Source organism: Amia ocellicauda, chromosome 19 (genome assembly GCF_036373705.1).
Source record: "Amia ocellicauda isolate fAmiCal2 chromosome 19, fAmiCal2.hap1, whole genome shotgun sequence".
In the NCBI taxonomy this organism is placed as follows: Eukaryota; Metazoa; Chordata; class Actinopteri; order Amiiformes; family Amiidae; genus Amia; species Amia ocellicauda.
The window spans coordinates 17,667,897-17,692,110 of record NC_089868.1 but is presented as its reverse complement, the minus strand read 5'-3'; the positions used below and the strand labels follow the sequence as shown (position 1 = coordinate 17,692,110).

The following is a 24,214-nucleotide window of genomic DNA, read 5'->3' as shown; positions in this document are numbered from 1 at the left end:
CTGTTTACTGATTACTTCTTTACAAGCCACAGAACAAAAGAAAGACTCATGTTGTTAAAATATGCTTGTGCTATTTTTTGCTGGAAACACCAAAACGCAAACAAAAGACTGAACCAGACGATAATGTATATTGTTATGCTTCTTGTACAACATAATAATTACAGTTGTGTGGGACTTCCACCAGAGCATGACTGAAATATTACAATTTAGTACTTTTAAAAATGTTACTGCTATGTTATGCTTAGCGATCTATAGATCTTCTGTTCTATTGTGGTCAAAACCCAAAAAATTCAGCTCTGGTTTTAGTTTGAACTTCAGCTGAACTTGATTTCTGAGAGGTAGGCAAAAATATGTCGTTCCCCTGCTGCTGACCTGAATAATTGATATAAACAAATGTGAGTTTGAACATGTAGAGCAAGCAGTCTATTTAAAAAATGAAGTTTTGGACATGTCTGGACTATGTTCAAATAGAATGAAACTGCTATATCAATTTAATGTCATAGTGTTCAGAAAATGTAGATGAAATACATGATTTAGAACCACTGAATTTTGAGGGTATAAGAGAGAAAGGGAGAGATGTAATATAATGGAAAGAGTGAACATTTTCAGTAGGAGAGGACCAGGTGGAAGATGGGAAAATGAAATCAGATGCTTTACGGAACCTGGAAAAAGAAAATTAAAAGTCTTGAAAGGAGTGGATGTGTCTTCGGAAGTTGTTTCCACCTGTGTCAGAACTAATACTGGATCAATTTAATGGTATATTGTATTTAATATATTCGTTTATTTAGCTTATTTGATGTGTATTTTTGATGTTATCATGAAGATACCCACCAGGAGGCTCCCTTTCCTCATTTGATGAGTTATTGCAATTGGCCAGACAGTGTATCTGGTCTGCTGTGTATCACTAGCGTATCTGTCATTTGAATTAATCAGTCATTAAAATATTTTACGATGATTTTGCCACAGTTTTACCATGGTTTAACCATATTTTACCATGCTGCACCATATTACACTTTACCATATATGAGCATGTTTTTACCATGGTACACCATGCTATATTTTAGTTTTTTAACCATATTTTTACCATGATAAATTATACTACATATTTACCTTTCTGCATCACACTAAGCCTTACTATATTCTTACCACAGTAAACCACACTACGTAGGGAACAAAAGGTACACTTTGCCAAAGATAATGTATTGTCCCTTTATGACCCTTTTAAGCTGTCTTCTACCACACTTTGTTTTTTCTTTATTGGGCTCACATTTACTATATTATAAAGGGGTTATGATGTAATATGTTCAATAATAATAATAATAATAATAATAACAATACTTCATATAGTAAACTACATACTATCATGAACATGAACATACTTGCTATTATAGCTTTCTTTTACATACTATAACTGAGGTATACTACTCCTAACCTAAATTATACCCCAACATCAATTGCAAACTATCACTGATATTAAGCTGCATATTACCATAAAATAATACATATAAAATAATATATAATGCTATATAATATATAAAGCACTGTCACATGCAGACAAGTTATCTTCAGATGCTTTAAATTCTGTTATTGTTAAAGTACAAAAAGAAAAATTTAAAAAAGATAGTTTAAAATAGATGTACTAAAGCTTCAACTTTTGTTTGTGTTGTTGATTGTGATGATGAAGATAAAAGCTATTTCAGTTGCAGTTGTTTGTTGAAAACAATTTGAATCTAGTAATCTGTAACTACATTTTATTTGTGTATTGGATTTAGCTGAAGAAATTCCATGATATTGTATTGTAATGTGATTGATTTATAAGAAACAATATGTAAAAAAAAACATTGTTGAAGGAAAATCAATCAACAACAGACTGCTGAATACACATTTTTGTCTCTCGGCAACTCCTTAACATAGAGAGGGTTAGTTTCTGTTTATTTTTTCAAAAAGACTGAACCAGGTTGGCTGGTTTTCCCAATTTATGGTGGACCTTATCATAACAGGAAACACAACTGTGTATATGTTGCTTCCTAACATAACACCTTTCTGAAATGATTTGTTGAATTTGTATTTGTTTGTTTGATTATTTGGTTCATGGCTAAGTTGCAACTGTTTTCTTAACCATTTTTTGAAGCTAGAGGGCAGCAAACATTCAAGGGAAACTGGCTCATTATGCTGCAGACTGAACACTCCCATTCACAGCCTTGCCCTTGCTTGAAGTTATTTGGCTATAGGTTGACTTTGCATGATTCATGATTCCGTGGCAAATTACAATTTGAATCCATCTGTGATTTTAAACAATGACCCCCTATAGTCCTTTCAGGTGGCCACTGGAATGACTCCGGAAAATGCCATGCTTTGGTCTGGGAATTGGATAAAAAAGGAATTTATGAATCATTATGCGTCTCTCTCTCTTCTTTGATGATCTTGCCTGCATGTTTTATACATGGGTTATATAGCAATATTTTGCATTGTTAGAAAATGTGTCATACAGCTGTGTGGAGTCACAGCTTTCATGATAAATAGTGTCCATTAAATCTGTGGTTTGCCTGAGTGTAATTCAAGTCTCATGAAACTACACTGACAAAGCAGGATACATTGAAGCAAATAGACGGGGGTTCTTTAAACGAGACTCCTCCCACTTCCACGCCCCCTCGCATGACGTCACACAAGCCCTGAATATAACGCTGGAGGGATTCCCTGCCCGGGCTTGTGTGCTGGGTAGCGGGACGGACTGCGGCTCTATCTCTCCGACGGCGCTGGGATTGCGAATGAATGGAAGCGGCGCGTTTCTCTAACTCACAGCGACTGGCCTGCCACATCATGAGCCCGGATTTATACAAAGTGAGCCCCGACAGGGCGCCGGCTGTCCAGCCAGCCAAACCCAGCCGAGCCAAGGCGGAGCAGCCCCGGCCCGAACTGGCCCAGGCGGTGACCGACGCCAAGACGGGGAGGTGTTACTGCAAGGGGAAGCTGCTGGGAAAGGTACAGCCGCCACCGTGCAGCCCGTCTCCCCGCCTGTGCTGCATTGTGCTCCTTCTGCCGGATTGATTTGTTTCTCGCATTTTAACTTTTCAACCCGTTTTCTGTAAGGTGTGAGATGTCAGAGATGCCATTATTGACGTGTTTGTCGGAAGGATGGAGAATTGGCTTTAAAAATTAACCCCCAGCTTCTGGATGTATTAGGCTATGCATTTAAAAAAGGCTGTTCAGTTTTAACTACTGCTGTTGTTGAAGATGATTGATTTATAGATGGATAGATGCGTTTTTAAAACCCATAATGGTAGTGTCCTGCTGTGGGTCAGGTGTGGATGATTTAAGACCGCTGAGGCAATGCATGTGTCCTGAGATGAATGGATGCGCAGTTGTGACTCACCGGATTTAATGACTCGGATACAGAAATGTGTGTACAAACCCCTCGATAAGAGATTATTTCTGGGTGGGGGAGCTGATTTTTCTAATGTTGATGTAAGATGGCTCTATAGCCTATTCATTTCCTGTAAGCTTGCCCTCTAGTTTTTATTTATGCAGATTACAAATGGTCTTAAAATGTAATAAATGAGCTGCCACACTGAAAGCAGCCGTGCTTGCCATACACTGATGAGACCAGAGCCTCTTTCTAGCACTATCCACGTTCACTCAGTGCAGTGTCCTACAGCCAGCATTGCCGCAGAGAGCAGCATCCAACAATGTGTAATCCTTTCAATGCATAAGGATGCTGGGCAAAAGCATCCTTCTGCATCTTCAGTAGCACACCAGCTGTGTGTCCTTATTGACACATATTGCAAATGCCCCCTGTTCCTTAAAAACTGAGCACCTATATGGCGTCATGTGTGATGACCCTTTGTTACTGTCCTACTGAAATTGCTGCTCAGACAGTGTCGGATAGTCCTACCTTAATTCAGACCGCTGTTGTGTAAATTTAATGGTTAATCTCGGTCGTTCATGTTTTGTTTTAACCTTTATTTTCCACAGGGAGGGTTTGCACGGTGCTACGAAATGACAGATGTTGCCAACAACAAGGTGTATGCTGTGAAAGTAATACCCCAAAGCAGAGTGGCAAAACCACACCAGAGAGAGAAGGTATAACGCGCAAGGCTTTTGTTCCCTATGCATTTGTATAAATACTCCTGTGGTAATTATACCCTGAATATCTGGTGATTTTTCTATTTTAACCCCTTCTGCTTATGCTTTGCTCAGACATCTTTTGTTTTTGTTTCCCCCCCCCTTCCAGATTACAAACGAAATTGAGCTTCACAAAACTCTTCATCACAAACACATCGTCAAGTTCTCTCATCATTTTGAAGACCAGGATAATATCTACATCTTCCTAGAGATCTGCAGTAGAAAGGTGAGTAACAGGCCTCTCTGCAGGAAGACATCAATGGTGGTACTGGTGCAAAAGCACTCCATCTTACGTGTGTTTTCCATTTCCCTTTCAGTCTCTAGCTCACATCTGGAAAGCACGACACACACTGACAGATCCAGAAGTGAGATACTACCTCAAGCAGATTATATCTGGACTGAAATACCTCCATAACAAAGGGATCCTTCACCGAGACCTCAAACTAGGTTAGTCAAAGGAAAATTACATTTCTGGTGTTGCTGTAGTCATAGGACCTTTACTCGTGAAGAGTACAGTTTTTATTGCTTATTCCTCTTCTCTTCCATTTGAACTAAAACAAACTGCAGATTTATTTTTGTAAATCTAGACTTAAAGGCCTTTTTGTATTGCCTCTTCAAAGCTGGTTGGAGTATTACAATTTAGGACAAATCCTCTGCACACATTCAATAAAACTGTCCTTTCAGGTAATTTCTTTGTGAACGATAAAATGGAGTTGAAACTTGGAGACTTTGGCTTGGCTGCTAAGCTTGAACCAGTGGATCAAAGAAAAAAGTAAGTCTGATCTGATATTTAATGCACCGCAATATATATTTTAGGCTTGCCCTTGAGTAAATCAACAATCCCACACCTAGATTTGTACAGTTCAAATGTTGTTTATCTGGATTGTTTAAACTGTACTAATGCAGGCTGGTTTATTGTTACAGAACTATTTGTGGCACTCCCAACTATTTGGCTCCTGAAGTACTGAACAGGCAGGGCCATGGACCAGAGTCTGATGTTTGGTCACTGGGTTGTGTCATGTAAGTAGACGAGGTTCATTTTTGGTCTCCAAACTTGCTAATGTTTGTTAATTGAAAACATCAACTTGTGAAAGCCTTGCCTCTTCATCTCTGTGTACAAAATGTGCTAGTGGTATGAGCAGGATAGGAAAATAAGTGGTGAACTTCAGAGAAACAAACCCATTTTTAAACCTAGCTTTAATCTATTCTAGTTGAACTGAACAAACCTGTACATGGGTTCGCCACAAACTTCCTGTAGATGTTTCCAGTGAGGTCATGGTGGCTTACGTTAGCTAATAGCGAGTCAGAGTATCGGCTGAGTAATGAGTACATTGTTTTTAATTTGCATGTGTATTTTATTTTATTTTTTGGGGGGGGTTAAGTCTAGTCTTGTCCATGTGGGTGTGGAGGGCAGTCATGTTGTGGGATGTTTTTAAAGTGTATTCATTGAAACCAGTGATCTGGTATGGTTTCTTATCACTCTTTCTGTATGGTGTTTTTGCAGGTACACCTTGCTTTGTGGAAACCCACCTTTTGAGACCTTGGACCTGAAGGAGACCTACAGGTGCATTAAGGAAGTGAAGTACACACTGCCACATTCCCTCTCGCCCTCTGCTCAGAAGCTCCTTTCGGGAATCCTGCAGCGAAACCCCTGTGACCGGCTGACGCTGGACCAAATCCTCAGCCATGAGTTCTTCACTAAAGTAAGCATGCTGTTACAGAAGCCACCAGCAGGGAAGTGGTTATTGAGAAACGTAACGAGTGTCTGCAGGTTGGGACCTGATGACCTTTCCTGATTTCACATCCTGGTTTCAAAATATTTGAAATTCCACACCAACTCATGTTTAAATCTAATACAGACTCTGTTACGCAGTAAAATATGGGGAATAAGACTTCCCGTGTCTGTTCTTGGAATAACTTGACACACCAGCTCCCAAGCCTCATTCTTTAATGATGTGCAAATATCAGTCTAGGTGACGCTTATGAGTGTATTACTGCCTTTTAAGTACATGGAGATTGTGAATAATTTGCCATATTTTCTCCTTCAGGGCTTCACTCCAGACAAACTGCCTCCTAATAGCTGTGTTATGGTCCCAGAAATTAACCCTCCAAGTCCTGCCAAAAAGTTCTTCACAAAGATGGCCAAGAGTTTCTTCAGCAAAAAGAAGGAAAAGAAAGGTAAACTCAAATTCCACGCCTGTCGACTTTCCTCTTGACCTTCTTCAGTCTCTGTAGTCCTTGTTCACTTCTTGCGGTCAGCCTAATTAAATGTTTTTCTTCTCCCAGTTGAGAAGAGCCCCTGTGAGGACCGGGATGACATCTCGAAGCTGGTCACTGGCATCGTCAAGAGCTCGATCAGCCGGCAGATGAGCTACAAGACTGTGGAGGGAAATGAGGTAGTGTGTTTGTTCATGAAGGATCTATATTGGATTTCAACTATTTAAATAAAAAAAAAAATAATCCATTTGATCTAAACGCTGGCCTTTTGTGATTTCCTGCAGCTTAATCGAAATTCCCTTTTCCCCAGGCAACCTCTCCCAGTGGTCAGCTGGCCAGCTCTGTGCCGATAGACACCCAGGCAGAGGACGAATCCAGAAAATCCTCATATCCCTCCTTCAAAGGCACCATGGCCAGCAGTAGTGAGGGTGAGCAAAGGCAGTATGGCTGTGTGTGAGGAAGATGGGCTTAACACTCGAATGCTTTATGTAACAACGTTGAACAATTTTAAAGCCAAGCTAAAGAACCTGTATCTTCCACTCCAGTTCTCTCAATTTTGTCTTTCTTTGAAAAGGATTCTTTAACTTATGAATAGGTAGTGATGTGTGCTCTGAACTGACTGGTTTGTTAGGCGACAAATGGTTCAGTAGTCTTTTGTACAGTCCAGATTGCTGTGTCATTCTTGTGGGGAAGTGTTTGCATATTGAAGCACATGTTGCAGAAGCAGCCTTTTGAATTGCAAAGTGCAGACGGTTTCCTGCCAAAAAAAAAAACCCTGAACTGGCGCTAGCTTGATCAACAAAGCCCATTTCAATAACTGGATGCGTTTCTTTGCTTTCCCCTCAGCCTGTGAAGATGGCATCACTGCTGCTGGAGTCTCGGAGGCTGCAGTCAAGGTTTTAAATGACTGCTTGTCTTCTATGCCTTTAGGTAAGGTTGAAGCCTCCTTTTACTGATCAGTACCACTTCTCTGCTGAGAGGAATTGCACACAACTGATTCCTAAACGGGGGGGGGGGGGAACTGCATGCCTTTTTGGAGGGTGTCTTGATACTTGGTGGAGTGGAATAGACTGATTTTTATTGTCAATTACTAATTGGATTCATTGCTTTTTATTAAAGCATCAGTGAACCCACCCTGTCTGTCAAGGCCCAAGTCCTTTGTTTGGGTCACCAAATGGGTGGATTACTCCAACAAGTATGGATTTGGCTACCAGCTGTCAAACCAGAACATCGGCGTCCTGTTCAACGAAGGAACACACCTCGGTCTGTGTGATCAGCGCAAGTGAGTATAAGAATTTTTTTTTTTAAATAAAGCTCTACAAAAATAGATCCTTAAAATTGATACTCTGGGTGTGCGAACTGACTTTTTAACTTTTCCCCTATAGGACTGTCCATTATTATTTGACCAACAATAAACACTTCACCTTTCCGGCCTCTGCAGTGCCAGAGCAGCTGCGCAGCCAGATGCAAATCGTTGAGTACGTTGCCAACTACATGGAACAGAACTTGATGGAGGCAAGTGTTTTACTTGAGTACTTTTCCTTTTTAGGATTTTTGTATGGCGCACTAAGGTGTTATGCTACCTGGATCGACTACACCTTGAAAGGAAAACCTAAGTTGGGTGTAGTAAATTCTTGAGTAATTTCCTGTTAACGTTGGAATTGTATAGCAAGGGAAAATTCCGATGCAAAGGAATCCGTGGCACTTGAGTTCTGACATGGCCCTCTCCTAATAAATCACATTGTAGAATTTGTCTTCAGTCTCTTGACAGTCTTTGCCTTCTCTGTTCAGGGTGGAGACCTCCAATGTCGTGAAGACCAGGGATCCTCTTCTCTGCTGCTGCTCCAATGGGTGAAGACTGAGCACGCCTTGGTCATGCTCTTCAGCAATGGGACTCTCCAGGTGAGAAGTCTTTCTGCAGGGAGGGAGGGGGAAGTACTCCTTTTTTTTCTCCCTTTGCACCTGTAGTTTGGTCATTAATTGCATGCTTATTTGGTTTTCTACTAAAATTCAAAATGGTCACAGTATAGTTCAGAAGTCTTGAGAATCTGGGTCTTGATGTGCTATTCTTACATTCTAGGTTAACTTCTATACGGACCACACCAAACTAATCCTGTGCAAGTGTGAGGACTCCTACCTCCTGACCTACATCAGCAAAGAGCGCATGTCCTACACCTACGGACTGCGCACCCTGGCCGAGCAGGGCTGCTCCGTGGACCTACGGCACCGGCTCCGATACGTCCTGCAGCTGCTACAGCACCGGGCCGAGTCCTCGTAAGGAAGGTCCCTCATGGGCTTCACATCTGGAGCCGTGATCCTCTGCATTGCTTCTATTGAGGAGCGACGGATGGGACTTCATAATAGAGATGTCTCTGTCTTTGGCTAGTGTCTGGCCTCTTTGGACTATGGTGCACATTTAATTTTTTTTTTTTTTTTTTTTGGATGGGGAAGAGGCAGGGTTTAAATCTTCAACTGACTGCAATATCACTACTGTCTTGTCACCTGCGCACAATTTGATCCTCTCCCTTTCTGCCAGTACCAAGCTCTTCTCTTACTGGTCCTCTTGAGATCACTGGTCTTGGGCAACTGAACATCCCAAAGCCCTCTGTGTAGGGTCCATAACAAGAGCCTTTCTGTTTATGCTTTAAAATCACTTGGGTTTTAAGATGTTTGACATTTTGATTCACTAACGGTACACACCTAAAATAGTGGGGAGAGAAAATGTGGCAATTTGCACTATGAAGCAGTTTTTCCTTGTTTGGAGGGGGGAGGGGGGTTATTTTATCACAAGTTGGAATGTGTTTTTTTTTTTTTTTTTTTTTTTTTTTTTTTATTATTATTATTTTAAACTATAGATTCCATAAGTAGGTCATTCCTTTTTAAACAAAGTAAAATATAGCTAAAGAAAAAGGTGAGTCTTACGAGTTGGCAGGAGAACGCGTTTTGGTCCGAGATCGGGTACAATGGCCGATTTTTATGAATGTGAAAGGGTGGGTGGGGGGGTGAGGAGTGCCTTTTGGTGGTAAACCTGGAATGTGCAATAATACTCCTCCTGTGAATCTACCATTTTGAATAAAGTCAAAGGGAATTGGAGAAGCTGGTGGGGGGGGAAGGTATAAGCTTGAATATCAGTTTGGAAGAGGAATTTGTCTACAGTACATCACTGTTTAAAATGGATTGGACATCAGGTGAACCTTGGTCTGAACATAGTTTTTCAGATTTAAATCTAATTGTCCTTGTAATTTCAGTGACTTGGTGTGTAACTGTTAGCTGTTTTGCGATCTGTGCGATTTATCTAACTCCAAACCACCCTGATATCTTACTCCTGTGTAAACTGTGACTTCCGCCTAAGTGTTAAACTTGCGATTTGTGTTCTCGATCCGGGCAGTTTGGTTTAATGTCCATTTGTGGCATTTCAATTACATACCAATTATTTATTGTCAACCACATCAGTCTTGTCTTTTAATGTATTTATTTTTATTTATGCATTTCCTTATTTATTAATGTCTTGTGTTGACACCAAGAAAGTTAAATATGACCACTTTTTTTTTGTTTTAATTGTGTGGGAAAATTTAAAAATAAAGCATATCAAAATTGATATTTAGTGTCTACTTACTGTGCTACATGGGGAATAAATGGACTTCATACAAAGACTTAATGGAAAAATTAACTTTGCATGAACCTTTACCTGAACTGCCCCAAGAACATGCAGGAACTAAAGACAGCTGCAGTACAGACCTGGCAGAGCATCACCAGGGACGAAACGCAGCATCTGGTGATGTCTGGAACCCATAGACTTCAGGCAGCAATTGACTGTGAAGGATTTGCAACCAAGTATTGATACTCACAATTGAATTCATGATTTATATAGGTTTGTCCAATTACTTTTCAGACCCTAAAGTTGGGGGCATATAAAAATGGGTGTAATTCCTACACTGTTCACCCAATTTGGATGGAACTACCCTCAAATTAAAGATGAAAGTCTACACTTAAAGCACATCTTGATTGTTTCCGGTGTGGTGGCATACAGAGCCACAATGACAACTGTCATTGTCCAAATATTTATGGACCTAACTATATATATATATATTTTTTTTTTTAACAATTACAAAGGAGTAGGTTTATTTAATGCATAAATTATGTTGAACCAAAAGTGATCACTTGTCTTCCACGGCTCACAAATTGAAAGAGCTTTACTGGTTGCCTTTTAAATGGGACTAGCTTGAACACGGACCTTTTGCCTTGTTTGAGGTTTTCTAATCCCCACCAATTTCTACCAATTTCAGTTGATAAAGATTAATCTCTTCGGACAAGCATTGATTTATACCAGGTTTAATTTCAAATGGCTTAATTGCAATTGCTCTAGATTTTGTGTTCCAATGTGCATTCTATTCTAATAGTTAAACAGAAGGAAAGTGTGAAACTTTCCAGAATACCAAATGCAAGTTTAAATTTAATTCTGCTTCATTAGTTGAGCTAAAGTATCGGTTTCCTATAATATGTAGCATGATTAAGACATTCAATTAGTCACAGTAAAAAAACTCCTCACTCCCCTTTCTCATGTATGTAAGAGGTGGATAGAACCCCCCGAAAAATGATCTTGTATACAAAGTAAGATGTGAAACTTGCACAATCAAAGACCTATTCAAAACCATTGTAATTTAGTTTCATTCCAGCAGTGTTCCAGACCCTCTGATTTACAGTAAATCACTAATTTCCTGCTTCACCTGATTAGATCAGGTTCTTAAACTAAAACTACTAAAAACAAAAGTAGATAAGTTAGGAGAAGGAAACTGCACACTTTCTATCAGTCTTTCCATTTTATTGGCATTTAACTTGAAACAGCATACTGATGGTAGGAGGTGCAAATAAGTCACTTTAAATAAAAGGCATGTACTTAAAAAAAAAAAGGATCTATACTAATATAAGTAAGATAACCTAAGATAAATTGTTTAGTTTCTACTCGGCAGAAACACAAGATGATGGATTTTACATTTGTGGAAAAATAACGTTTTTCTTCTGCATTCTTGTTTCTTAGTCCTGAAGGGGTTGTGCATATTATAATATTGTTAAGGTAGGCAGAGTATGAAGAACAATAAATATATATATCTCTATATATATACCCCATATATCTAGTCTTGAATATATACTACAATACCTGGGTCTTGACTTATTCTTGTAATGTGTTCACCATCATTCACAATACAATCCGTAGACTGAGGCAACGGCAAAAATAGAGGAGTTCTGGACAGTAGCGACCGCAAAGTTATCGCTCTCTGTGTCCCAGAGGCAGCGGCTGGCTACCTGAACCCCCTGGTCATTGCATTGGCCAAGGATGACCAGACACACCAGCTTATAGCGGGGCGGGGTAATGTCCTTGGCCTTGCTCCGGATGAGATCAGAGAGATTCTGTGACAGCTGGCCACAGGTGACTGGGCTGTAGCCGCTCTCACCCAGGTAGCTGTCTAGGGTGGCTTCCAGCAGCCCCTGAAATTTGGCGCTATTGAAGTGACAGCCCTCGTCCGGTTTTGTTTTGTACGTGTTTTCGAACTGGATCTCCGGAACTGGCTGGTGCAAGGGCAGTCCAGAGAAGCTGACCCGGCCGCAGTGCATCCAAGGCCCCATGGAGAGCCGCCTGCCCATGGGGAAGGACTCTCTGCGGGCGAATGGGGAGTTGAGGTTACTGAAGACAGAGCTCCGGCACGAAGGGGCAGTGGGCCGGCTGGACTCTGCATTCCTGAGGAGCAGCAAGGGCTTGGTGTGGTGCAGATCTCCAGACTGGGAGCTCCGCCTGGTCGAGATGGATCCGGCCCGCTTCCTTGATGCCCCTCCTGGTTCTAGTGCCAGAGCCTGGTTGAACTGTGCTAGAGTCTCCTGCGATAGTGGGAGTTGCTTGGTGGTCATATCTACCCAAAGACTTGCCTAGAAGGGGAGAAGAAATGGCATATCTTTATACTGTAACCAACACAACCACAAAATATTTATCCTGTTACCAAAAAAATATGTAATAATTAAAAAAAAAAAAACATTAGTTTGCAAAATTCCCCAAAGCTGTAGGTAGATGAGAATGAAGATGAAAGACATCACCAAAGACAGAAACCTGGCACTGTTTCTTTATATGAAAGATACAAGATTGCAGCTAATTAACTGAAACTCTTCTTGCAAATGAATAATGCTGTAGTAGGAAGCGGGTGTCTTATGAGAGATCTACTGTGTGGAGGGAGATTCCCATTGTCAGTGAGGAAGAATGTCAACAACAATCAACCGTTCACATGCCTTAGACTTCATTAAGATAGCTGTACACTTTCACAAGACCTAGATTAGGTGCTGGTTAAAGTTGTATTGTATTTACAATTCGTCAATTTGGCTGTTTGACCATTTGAGTCATCTTTTGTAGATTGTCACTCTAAAACAGACACCAATGATCCTTATGTTGATCAGGCAATATCCATTAGCACTCATAGACTACAGCCACTATTTAAAATTGATAGTCTGGCCTTGTCAGATTCAATGAAAGGTCTCAAAGGACTTTGCTTTGAATGCAATGTATAAATTGTTGTCTTTATTGTTTTGAATTTTGTATAAACTTGCTTGCCTTTGACTGCTAGAAAATGCAAGTGTATGCCCAAATAACTTGAGTGTGAGATTAGTGAAGGCCATTTCTGTAGTCTATTTGATAGTCTATTTATCACCCAGCTCCTAACACATATAAGATATTTATAGAATAATAGTAATAATAATAATAATAATAATAATAATAATAATAATGACAATTCTTACCTTGATACTTATAAGAAACTGTGAGAAAACGTAAGGTATATTTCCAGCTACTTCTTATTGTACAAGGATCCAAGGGAAGCAACTGACTGTCTACAATGAAGTTCTACACACTTGCTTGGGCATGTTATCAGCCCAAACTGACCCACTATCTACAGCTTCATGGGTTTAATCATTTGGCATGCCTTGGTAAATTATTAGCTAAAGGGGGAGGACAGGTCAGCAAATACAGCAACAGCTTGTAACTACAATCACTCACTTCAAAGCAGTGCAAGACTGGGCTTGCTGCCACCTCCCTGCACTTTGTCACTATGGCAAACCCGTTGCTTCCAGCGAAAAATCTGTTTCTGTAGTACGGGATACTGCTTTATTTTGGCATCACGGGATTAAACAGAATCTCTGTCATTTCAATGTAGGTATTCATTAAATGAAATGGGTCTGTTTCACTAACCACTTCAGTTTAATTTGGTTTTACTCATTAGTGTGTAGAACATCCACTGAAAAGAAATATATATATATTCTTTCTTTTTCATACCCACTTAATTGAAATGAGCTTATTTAATAGTGAAGCCAACTACTTATTTTAGTAGTCTGGCTCCTGGGGCTATCCCACACTTTCCCAATTAATTTCTAGCTGGTTCTAGTGACAAAAGGGTTAGTTTTTCCACACCATACACATTATTTTGGGGATTTTGTTTCTTATCATTGTGCTGTCTTTTTTCTTCTTCTTCTTCCCTGGTTAGGAATATGCACAATGTATGTAAAATTGAAGGCTAGCTGTCTTCATATTATTATTAGCCATATTATATTCCCAGAAGGTCACACACCTGTTCATTACCTCATTAGTGTACTAAGGTGGTTTCATTATTATTATCATTATCTGTACATGTGTAAAGCTTTTAAATGAATCAAATGCTACTATCTTGGTCATTGATTTTAATGAAGGGGATTTTACTCTGTACATTTTCAGTACCCTCTTTTATTCTCCCCTTGCCAGTTGTCTTGGTTTAAGGGTTTTCTCCCGAGAGCTGTATTATTCATTCATCACTAATTCCCAGCCTCCACCCCAGCATGTGTGCTTGCTTTTCTGTTTTGCAGTGCAATGCGCGCTGTACCTTTTTATTTTCCCGTTTCTTTTGAACTATTTCTTATCAGCAACTCTAAGCTATAACTCATTTCCCCCCCTTTTCTCTCGGCATGACCTCTAGCACCCATTCCCCGCTCCCCCCTGTCTGCAAACACGGACCCGCTGGTGTCTTCACGTCAGCCCTGCGGAGACTCGTCAACAACCCCGAATTCAGGTGAGAGTCTTGGGAAGTAGCTGCAGGAAACGTCGGGGTGCTCCGTCAGCAACAGGGCCCGTACTTCAAATACACCGTTATGAAGACTCAGGACACTTAAATAAATAGCATTGTTGGAGCGTTTCCAGTCTTGGTCGTATCTCTGTCTGTTCTTTAAGGTTATATTTGTAAAAGGACATGTTTTAATAAGTGTTTCCATTTAACACCGCATTTTGTGTATAGTGAGGGCTAGATTTTTTTTAATTACTATAATTCTGCATTTAAAAACCCTAAACAGTTTTTCAAGCAGACCAGTTCAATTCAACTTTAACGTTATGATAGATAAACGTTACTTAAATGACATGCCTTTACAAGTTGATGTGAATAACCCAAATACTAATGGAACAGCATCACCTCTCAGTTTCTAACTTCATCTTCTGTAGTTTTGATTGTGATTATTCAAATCATTTGTTGAAATCTTTGCCTCCTCTTGGTGGTTTACCCTCAAAGGTGTTCCATGGAACTCTGACAGTCTTTCTTCAAAGGGGAAGCAGGGTTACTTTGATGTACTTCACCACTGAATTACAGTTTGTAACCTAATTATGCTGTGTTGCTAACAACAGTAGAGCTGTGGGGCTCACTGTGCAAATCAGATCACTTTACCTTATTAACAAAGCTGATGATCATTTTGAATAATTCAGTTGACATACTGTTATGCAGCTCTTGAAGTGGTTGCAAAGGTTGCCGTTTCCAGTTCCAATACAGTTGATTTCTTGATAAAAGTGTTGTTTAGTTGGTTTCAGATGGATAATGAGCTCAAAATCACATTTCCCCTGTGATCGGTTAACAAACGTATAAGAAGTAATATATATTTTTTCGATTTTGTGATGCACAACAATAGCTAACTTGCTCTGGCTTATGAAGATGCAAGCAGACCATTATGTACATGATAAAACTCTTGCAGATTTTCAAACGCAGCATAATTCCAAGGTTACCCCAAGGTATTTGGAAACGGTTGTGTCTGCACATTTGACAACAAGGAGGAATTGCCTTCCACCCCTGAGCAGGCTTGCAGGTTTGTCGTGTGAATATCAGACTAGAAAGCCAAGAGTTGGTGTTTTACATCATTTTAAAACTGTGGTGTATTTGTTTTACCTGTGTGTTTTGCTGTCTTTTGTTTGATGTAGCAGCGATGTGAAGTTTGTGGTGGGGAAGGAGCGCCAGGAGGTCTTTGCTCACCGCTGCATCCTGGCCTGTCGCTGTGAGGTTTTCCATGGGATGTTCAGTCGGCAGCCTCAGACGGGTCGCCACACAGACCTGCTCGAGTCTCCTGTGGTCCTGTCTGAAGTGCAGCCTGAAGTCTTCCTGGCTGTGATCGAGTTTCTCTACACCAACTGTGTTACCTTAAACAATTACATTGTGAGTAGTGGTCAAAGCCGGTGTGGAATTTCCTTACTGTGAGCTGGGTTTGCAGATATGGCTTTGGAATGTTGTTTAATTAATTTACCTCACCTTTGATTCCTTTCACCAAAGGTTACGTGAGGACAGTGGCCGTTTTATACAAAATACTATATTAAGCAGATAGGAAACACCATACCTTGTTGTTTAGTTGATAAAGAGTAAATGTCACATTTTTTTAACAGGCATTCAACTTAAAGATTACCATTTGTATCACAAATTAACAACTTGATCACACTGTCTTGATCTTGAGAAGTTTAAAGAGGGTTATCATCTTGGTTTTACTGAATCTTTGATGGGAGTTTGTCCAAAAGCTATTTATTTTAGGGATTTGGAACTACACCTTTTTGCAAATGGGTCCTCCTTACTAGGCACAGTGACTATGATATTAACGATCTGATATGCTCAGTGTGCTGTATGATCTTTAGACTGATACACTTTGACTGTCCACACAATATCCAGGCCAATTTAACTGAAGAGGGTTATCAGCTGGAAATATCATGGAAACCATGCACATTGGAAACTAGATAGGTGCTTCATATTTAACACATTAAGTGGCTAATAGATACTTAGTTTTCTTGATGACACGCTCGGCAGAATAAATAAATGCCAATCTGGGCTGGCTGAAGGTGATTATCAGCCCCATCGGAGTTTCATCCTTTGCATTTTACATCTGTCAGCAAACCCAAAGCATTAAGGTATTTTTAGTGTGTGGACAGATTTGTAATGACGATGTTTCCATTGGCTGCTTCTAGAAATTTGGAAATGTTTCCATTACTGAAAACTCAAAGTTGCTGATTAATAGATGTGTATCTAGCTACATTCTCTGGTTTGTCACCTTTTGCTTTTTTTGAGTACTTGTATAAGAAGGATAGAGTACATCCTTACTTCATACATACCAGTTGTGGACTTATTTTATGAGCTTTGTTTTCAAATTGCGGTGACCGCTTATGTTTCCTGTTATGCACACTAGCATTAAATGAAACAAAATTAGTATAGGATGACGGGATATAAACATGAGGACAATACATTTGATACAGGTATGTAAATATTATTTCCATCAACCAGATGGAAAGCAACTACAATATGATACAAAAATGGGATAAGCTACTTCTGGTAGACTATATATTTGTGTGAGAGAGAGAGAGCGAGAGCTGTACAATTTCATATGAAAATGTAAATTATATACAGCACATATTTAGCTAACAATAAGATTAGTTGAGGCAGAAAATTAGACATTTTACTAACTGATTTTTCTAACTGATCTAACCTAGGCTCTTGAGGTGTTAACGTCAGCGGTTGAATATGGGCTGGATGACCTCCGAAAGGTAAGTTTATTAACCTGCTCCAGCTTACATATCTTAATAATCTTCATCCTTAATTCATCTTCATTTTTCGTTCTGAAATTCCTTTGGTAATAGTTACACATCAAGTGTATATAAATGAATGAAGTATTCTAGCACTATTGTACCTGGTTATTCCAATTTATTTGGTTTATAAAGAAAATAAATCTGATTTTAAACTGACTTTAACAGAAAATTAAAAGTATGTAGAAAAAGGTATGGTAAGGGTTCTTATGCTTGTTTTCTACTTTTTAAGATAAATGTGTGTTGTATTTTGTATCTGATTGCACAATTATGAGAAATACAAAAATCACTTGCTCCTGACCTAAGTTTGTGTTTCTCTGTGTGTGGAAACATTTGTTGAAATCTAAACCGTTATCTGAGTTTTTCTAACTCAGTCCTTGAGCTTCTGCAGGCTCAGGCATGTCTGTAGAGGCTGATATAAATCAATAAGTTATAAGTCTGTAGGAGTGAGGGCAGGTTGAGGAGAGAGCAGAAACCAGAGACAGATCACATTGAGCTGCCTTTGAACAAGAAAGTGTCATGAATTCATGAAATGTTTATGTAGAAATACATAATTTTAGTTTGGTGCACGTTTCTATATTTTAACAGTAGGTGATTTGCTTTAAACTTGTCTGTTTAAATATTGAGCTGTTTTAAAGCAAGCATAACAGTGATAATGGTACAGACTCTTTGGGGTTAAGGTAAGTTGATTGAATTAGTTGTTGTTTGGGACTTTTTATTTTAGTAATAACACCATGGAGATTTTGGAGAATCATAGATGACTAAAAAGAATGACATTAAGAAACACTTTCCCCTTTGTACTGACATGAAAACAACATGTCTGTAATTTAAGTATTGTAAATCAATGTTTATAATAACACAATAGCAGCATCTGGCTCATTATCTGCTCTTTATCATTGTATCCACTTTATTACCTCATTATCATTATCTGCATCAGCTGTCACTAGTTACTAGCAACATTGTAAAATAATGACCCCATGAGTAATCTCCAGCAACCACTGATTAGTTAATTTTGGCGAGACACTAAAGTAATGTGTGTATGTATGTATATATTCTGAGTTAGACTGAACCTGTAAAGTGTATTTCTTGGAAAGTACTTCTGTCTGACAAAGTTTTATTTCTTAAGAACTCCCCCCACTTTCCATCTATATTAATTCCGTTAGCTTGTATTGTGCTTCTTCAGAAACAAATACATGAACATGAAAGAGCAGAAATGGTTTGCTGCGTAGTCATGTGCCGCGTATGAGAGATGTAGGAGGCTGACTGTAAAACACTTGTGTAGAGTAAACTTTTCACGCACGCCTCACTGCTTTCAAAATAAATTCAAACAAAGCGGTACTCCCACCCAGACCACCCCAAGATGTGCCTGTTACATTTGTATGCAGAGATGATCTCTCGTGTGCTCTGTGGTAGCAGCCCCCCAGGCAGAATGACGCACTTCGACTGAGCCTTGAACCTTGACTGAATCTTCCACAGGCGATGTACTCCCCTTGGTATTGGACATAACAACACACGAAATTAAACAGAAGTGTTTAAAGGACATTGTAAAGGATGGTGTGGGCATATTCGGCCATCAGGAACACTGGTTCACATTTGTCAAGAGTTTGCTACCTACAAGCGATTTTTTGTTATGTTTTTATGTTAATTACAAATCATTTCTACACAATGCTGTGTGTGTTAAAAGTTCTTAACCTTCAAAAAACACTTCTTAGTGTATAGAGCCAGGAAGTGCACGAAGGAAGTATATTAGCAACTAAACATGCTTCTCTACGTTGCTGAAATATTACCCCAGTACACTGATACACTCTCGTCATGCTGTAACATAGTATGACAAACGGTAAACTATTTACAGTGGAAACAAAATGTGAATACTCCACCGAACACATGCAATATAGACTACACAATCACAAGGTACTTAAAGGAAAGCTGCAGTTGTTATAAGTTTCTGGCTGCCTCTGTAGTCCCTCATTTTGTGCTTCCGCAGGTCATGCTTGACCAGTGTTGTGGCCTAATGGGGATTTGTCCTCTGTCTGTTACTGTGGATCATTTACATTCATAGCATGAGGAGCTGCTGCCGGCCCTACGGACTGCAGAGAGCCTACTAAGGTTTGCTGCAGAAGGCCAACAGGATGTACCGATTTAGAAGCATAAAATGTCACATGGCTCAGATAGCTGAAAAACTAGGCCTGCCTTTTCTTGTGGGACAATGAAAGTCACTAGAATGGATGATTGTCTTAAAGGCAGGATGATCTAAATGCTAATTTCTCCCCAAATAGTTCATTATGAGATAATCTGAACAACTGAGCACTTTGATGTCATTATATAATTATTATATTTATTATGATGATTGAAACTTCCTGTACTGTGTTTGTTATATTTAAACACAGCTCATTCCCCTATTAATGATATTGTTCAGATAATTGACCACAAGCAGGTAGATGATAATACTGATTGCATTTTTTCAGTAAAAAACTGTGTAACATTTTTACAGTAATTTACTATAAATGTGCCTGGATTTCTGTGACACCCAGTGGAAGAAAGCAATCATTTAGCAGCCTTCTTACATGGGAATCCTTTATCCACATATATATAGCTACTGGGCAGTGCAAAACTCAGCAAAATATTGTGCTGAAATAATTACTAAGCTTGATGGACATTGTAGAAATTGTTCAGACTTGTTTACTGGTCTTTAAATCACAAAATACGTATTGATATCATTCCTACTGCCAACAGGGGGATATCCTGGGTCAGTGTGTATGACACACATTTCTAACATGCAAGACTGTGTGATCAAATCCTGGCTAGTCCAAGTTGTGCCAACACTAAATGTTCCATTGTGATAAGATACAGCAATACGCTGAGTTAAACGAAGGCACAACACTTGCTGTTCTGCACAGGCACAGCAAATATCGGCTGCCAGTACTTTACATTTTACAGAATTATTTTAACAGTGTAGCTAATTAAACTAATCATTGTCTTAATAGATCCAATTTAACTGCTCTTCCCTGAGCTGTGAGTGTTAGTGTTTTAACAGAGCGTGAAACCTGCTAGACTGTAGCCTTTCAGAAACAGGATGGAGGACCCCTGATTTAAAATCCACAGCATGATTTAATATATTGCAACTTACAAAAATGTCAAAGGAATCTAATTCAAATTGTATTTAACAACAACTATTACAAATTTTAAATGCATGAACAGGTTTTCTAAGATCATCTGTTGCAGATGATAGAGGATTCTTATTCTTATCCACCGTCTTTGAGGTTGTAATGATATATTCTCATGTAGTGTTTAAAATTATTTATACATAACGTATAAGAACAGTATACAAATATTGTGGCAGTATCTTGGCTTGACTTTTGCAGAAAGCTGCTCTGTAACCCTTCTGAAGTGAATTTGCTTTGATTGAGCTCCGGAGTCTTACTGAATTTCAGGGAGAAAAACCACAGGTGAGAGCCAGCTTCCATGAAAAAGAGATCAGTCAACCAGCCACAATGCTGCATAACATTAATCATTATTCCAAGATGAGCTACTTCATCTTTCACATTGCTTAATTGTGGTGTTAAATTAGACGGTAGAACATCGTGCTTCACTGACTTACAGCAAACAACTTGAAACAACTTGAAATATACAGAGGCATAGCTAATACTGTCCGGGAACCTTAAACTGTAATTTTAAGGCTAAGGCTGCGTGTGACTTGTGTGTGTTTTTCAACTAATACATTTAGGGCTGGTTTAACAGACCTAGATTAGCACTAGTCTTGGGCTACCTAATGTTAATTTAGGAAGGGTTAGGGTAGTCCGACACTAGTGGTATTCAAGGTCTGTTAAATCAGCTGTAAGACTTCACCTAATTAGCAGTAATAGAATTACAGATACGGACAATTGTTTTGATATAGAAAATAATTTTAGGAAATAGATTATAATATTCTTACAAATGTCCTGTACCTAAGAGAATGTACTATTTATTGAAAAGAACCCCTGACACTATCAAATTTTCCATATTTGAAACCATTACGGTTTTCGAAAGTTACTGTTACATCTGTTTGTACATCAGAATGAAGATTACATTTCTTTTGAGAGAGTGATGTCCCATAGCATGTTCTCATGGCACTGCTTCATTTTAATAGCTAGTCTGCCAAAACCAGAAACTAACAAGAAGCACTTAGGAGGTTATTGGTGAGTCTTGGATTTTCTTTAATGTTTACAAAATTAACAACACAAATAACATGTACATGTAGAGCAACCTAGAGTAAATTTGCTATAAGGACAAGTGCTAGGTGTTAATTGTAACTATAATCAGAGTAACACAATGAGCACTTATAGATGTTTGTTATTAAAATTTGATTTAATCTGTAATTGTGATTCAGGACACTGTGCTATATATATTTGGGAAAACTGAATTCAGGTAGCTGAATTAAGCTTTAAACAATCCACGCTATAAAAGGGATATTATTGTTTCACTTTCTAAATCCTCTTTTCTTTTGACCTTTGGTTTAATCCAAAAGACTTGTTTTTTACCATTTATTACTGTAGTCTATTTTTAGCTCATTGAGGGAACGGCTGTTTTAATTCAGTGTTGACATGTTTTGATTTCCTCACACTCACTTTTCTTCTGTATAAACAAGCTGGCCTCTGAGTATGAAAGTGTAGCTGTAGGATCATATTTTACAGTGATTTCACAAGTCCTTTTACCAACACTTATTGATAGTGTACAATAGGAGCAGCAACATCCCTTTCATTTGTTTTACTGTTAGTTTTAACAGAAAACAGATCAATGGTAACAGTGTAAATTGGGCAAGTACAGTTATGAATGAGAGACAAAGTAATTCCTTTCAGTATTTGAGACCCTAGTCTATAAGGTTAATATGTTTCTGTAACTGTCCATGGGGTCTCTGTTTAAAGATTATCCCGACCCGTTGCTGCATGTGTGGTGTGATTGTGTGATTGGCCATGGCTTCCTCTCTTGTGTTGCTGGGCACATTGTGCACATGTGCTGCACATGCATGGTCTGGTTACACATCTAATCAGCATGTTACAATATGTCTTAGTCCTTGCAAAGCACAGGATAGTATCAGCTGTACTCTTACACAGCCTGAATCATTGACCTTTAAGTGTCTTACACCCTCAAAAGCTCAGTCTTGACACCTGTGCTTTGTTGCCCACACCTTTATTGCTTTTTAATTAAAGGTTCTGTTTCTTCCCATATCATTTCTAAAATGTTGTCAGATTTGAGGTCAGATTTCATACTGCTTTTTGTGAAAAATGTTCCTAAATTGCCTTCGTAGCACTTCATTGTGATGTATCTTGTGCACACGTCTGCATTTCTCTGATTTTCTAGTTTGCAGTCAGAGTTTCTAGGCCTTAGGGTGTTCATCATGATCTGCCTGTTTTTCTGCATTGCATGGAAGCAGAGAACTTGTTTGAGATCCATGGGATTTACACACTCTGAAATGTTGCAAAATGTTCAATAATTTGGTTTAGACTTCTGTAAGGTAATATTATCACATGCAATATAGGCATAATTGTATTTATGTGGGCAGAATGTATAAAAGAAAAATGTGCTGTTTAATTACTTTTGGGTAATTTATCCTTATTGACAAAATCTTTTTTAAGTCCTTAGTTTCTAGTTAAAATAGTTTTTCTTCAAACCAGAATCGAAAGTTGCCATAGTTTATAGCTGAAAATACAATAGTTGTTGAAGAAACAGAAGCAGCTGTACTTTCTTTGAACATCCTACAAAATCACAGACATTAACAAAATGACTTACGAGACAATAAGGGATTTTGTAGACTTCCTTTATAAATAGTGGCCTCTGGCAGTATGGCAGATTTAGGGATTGTAACTAGCCTCCCATGAAGTTTCTCACACATCCATTTGGTGACTAGCTTCTCTTTTTAATTCCATGTCAAGTATTTTCCCCTCCCGCTGAGATTCCTGGCCAGTGAAGTGTGAACAAGACACAAGCAGGCCGAGACAAGTCTCCAGTACATAAATGGCTTTTTAAAGAAAAATATTTGTAAAAATATACAACAGACAGCTGTTATGGTAAGTTCTCTTACATTTCATGTTTACTGTTTGGTTTCCTGGAGGAGAAGAGAAAAAGTTTCCCAGGATGTTGTATCCTCTAGTGATCATAACTAGCAGAGCTGCATTCCTGCCCTGACCTGACTGCCCTGGTTGCCTTCCTGCAGGGCGCACTCAACGGATGAGCACACACAGGACACATGTTAATAGTTTGTAGCGGTTAAATAATTTCTTTAATCAGAGGAAAGGATATGACGAACAAACTATGTGGGTGCCTTATAATACTAAAATAACACAACTGAAGATAATTTCCTCAGTACTGTGAGTATCTGAAGTAAGAAACCATGTAAAATTTAGTGATACAAACAGTTTATGCACACAGTGGTAAAGGATTTGTATATCGCTATGACAAAGGAAAATGTGAGACTTCCGGGGAAATAAGAAGCTGTTCTGCAGGTTCTTGAATCAGCTCATATGTTACACAATTCGTCAGAATGAAAAGGAAGGGCTTTGAATTGTTTATAGTGACACTGAGCTCTCAGGCCTCCTATGAAGTCAGTAATTCTCACAGATGTTGTTTCTGATGTCCCTGGCTTATTGAATGGAGCTTACTGGAAACCACCTAATCAGAGGAAACAGGGAGGAAGAGAGCCTTCCTGTCTAATATGTCAATAATTCAGGGCTGCTAAAAGCCTGCCTTGAACAGAACAGACCTTTTCCTTAAATAGGGAAAAACTTCACTGATGCTGCTGCCGACAGAATGATGTCCAACAGAGCGTGAAGCCAGGCAGTTTATGGCGGCAGATTGCTGATTCATACAATACATCTATCTCCATTGATGCAGAGAAAGTTATTGGCTGTTATGAATTATTATGATAGGGCCTGCAGACACCAGATGTTATACTGGCTTATGACATCACAGACTTTTCACATTTCCTCAGGGAAGTTTGCCTTTGGAAGACTACATGAA

The 24,214-nt window shown here is 39.0% G+C and overlaps 3 protein-coding genes across 6 annotated transcripts in view; 2 read left to right on the top strand and 1 right to left on the bottom strand.

Annotated features, from left to right (window-relative positions):
* Positions 1 to 2,714: 2,714 nt before the first annotated feature.
* On the top strand, positions 2,715 to 9,937 carry plk3 (polo-like kinase 3 (Drosophila)). The gene is made up of 15 exons (XM_066692037.1): positions 2,715 to 2,982; positions 3,973 to 4,080; positions 4,232 to 4,348; positions 4,440 to 4,569; positions 4,807 to 4,894; positions 5,047 to 5,142; positions 5,627 to 5,825; positions 6,171 to 6,300; positions 6,409 to 6,518; positions 6,650 to 6,767; positions 7,186 to 7,269; positions 7,459 to 7,621; positions 7,725 to 7,854; positions 8,131 to 8,241; positions 8,420 to 9,937. Exons 1-15 carry the CDS (start codon positions 2,773 to 2,775, stop codon positions 8,615 to 8,617), a joined length of 1,992 nt encoding a protein of 663 aa, XP_066548134.1. The 5' UTR covers positions 2,715 to 2,772; the 3' UTR covers positions 8,618 to 9,937.
* A 1,124-nt stretch (positions 9,938 to 11,061) lies between these two features.
* dynlt4 (dynein light chain Tctex-type 4) lies at positions 11,062 to 14,957 on the bottom strand. Of its 2 annotated transcripts, none has more exons than XM_066691907.1 (2): positions 14,811 to 14,957; positions 11,062 to 12,261 (listed from the first exon to the last, which is right to left on the bottom strand). In XM_066691907.1, the coding sequence occupies exon 2, from the start codon at positions 12,241 to 12,243 to the stop codon at positions 11,533 to 11,535; it is 711 nt and encodes a 236-aa protein (XP_066548004.1). In that variant the 5' UTR covers positions 12,244 to 12,261; positions 14,811 to 14,957; the 3' UTR covers positions 11,062 to 11,532. The 2 variants fall into 2 exon arrangements, with proteins under 2 accessions (XP_066548004.1, XP_066548003.1); XM_066691906.1 differs by lacking the exon at positions 14,811 to 14,957 and adding an exon at positions 13,120 to 13,274 and having other exon boundaries at positions 11,122 to 12,261.
* The window catches only part of LOC136714406 (BTB/POZ domain-containing protein 19), a 37,858-nt gene continuing 27,799 nt past the window's right edge, over positions 14,156 to 24,214 (top strand). The window contains exons 1-3 of one of the 3 annotated variants that reach the window (XM_066691904.1): positions 14,156 to 14,417; positions 15,587 to 15,815; positions 17,129 to 17,182. In XM_066691904.1, coding sequence (XP_066548001.1) covers positions 14,314 to 14,417; positions 15,587 to 15,815; positions 17,129 to 17,182 — 387 coding nt within the window. In that variant the 5' untranslated portion in view covers positions 14,156 to 14,313. Of the gene's footprint in view, positions 14,418 to 15,583; positions 15,816 to 17,128; positions 17,183 to 24,214 lie in introns of all 3 variants that reach the window. The other 2 variants (XM_066691905.1, XM_066691903.1) reach the window with 2 other exon arrangements.

Excerpts from the sequence above, each read along its gene's own strand:
- dynlt4 (XM_066691907.1), bottom strand. The coding sequence starts at position 12,243 with ATGACCACCAAGCAACTCCCACTATCGCAGGAGACTCTAGCACAGTTC.
- plk3 (XM_066692037.1), top strand. The coding sequence starts at position 2,773 with ATGGAAGCGGCGCGTTTCTCTAACTCACAGCGACTGGCCTGCCACATC. Across the intron at positions 5,826-6,170 it reads GCCATGAGTTCTTCACTAAA|GGCTTCACTCCAGACAAACT; the intron begins GTAAGCATGCTG and ends TTTCTCCTTCAG. Across the intron at positions 6,768-7,185 it reads CATGGCCAGCAGTAGTGAGG|CCTGTGAAGATGGCATCACT; the intron begins GTGAGCAAAGGC and ends CTTTCCCCTCAG.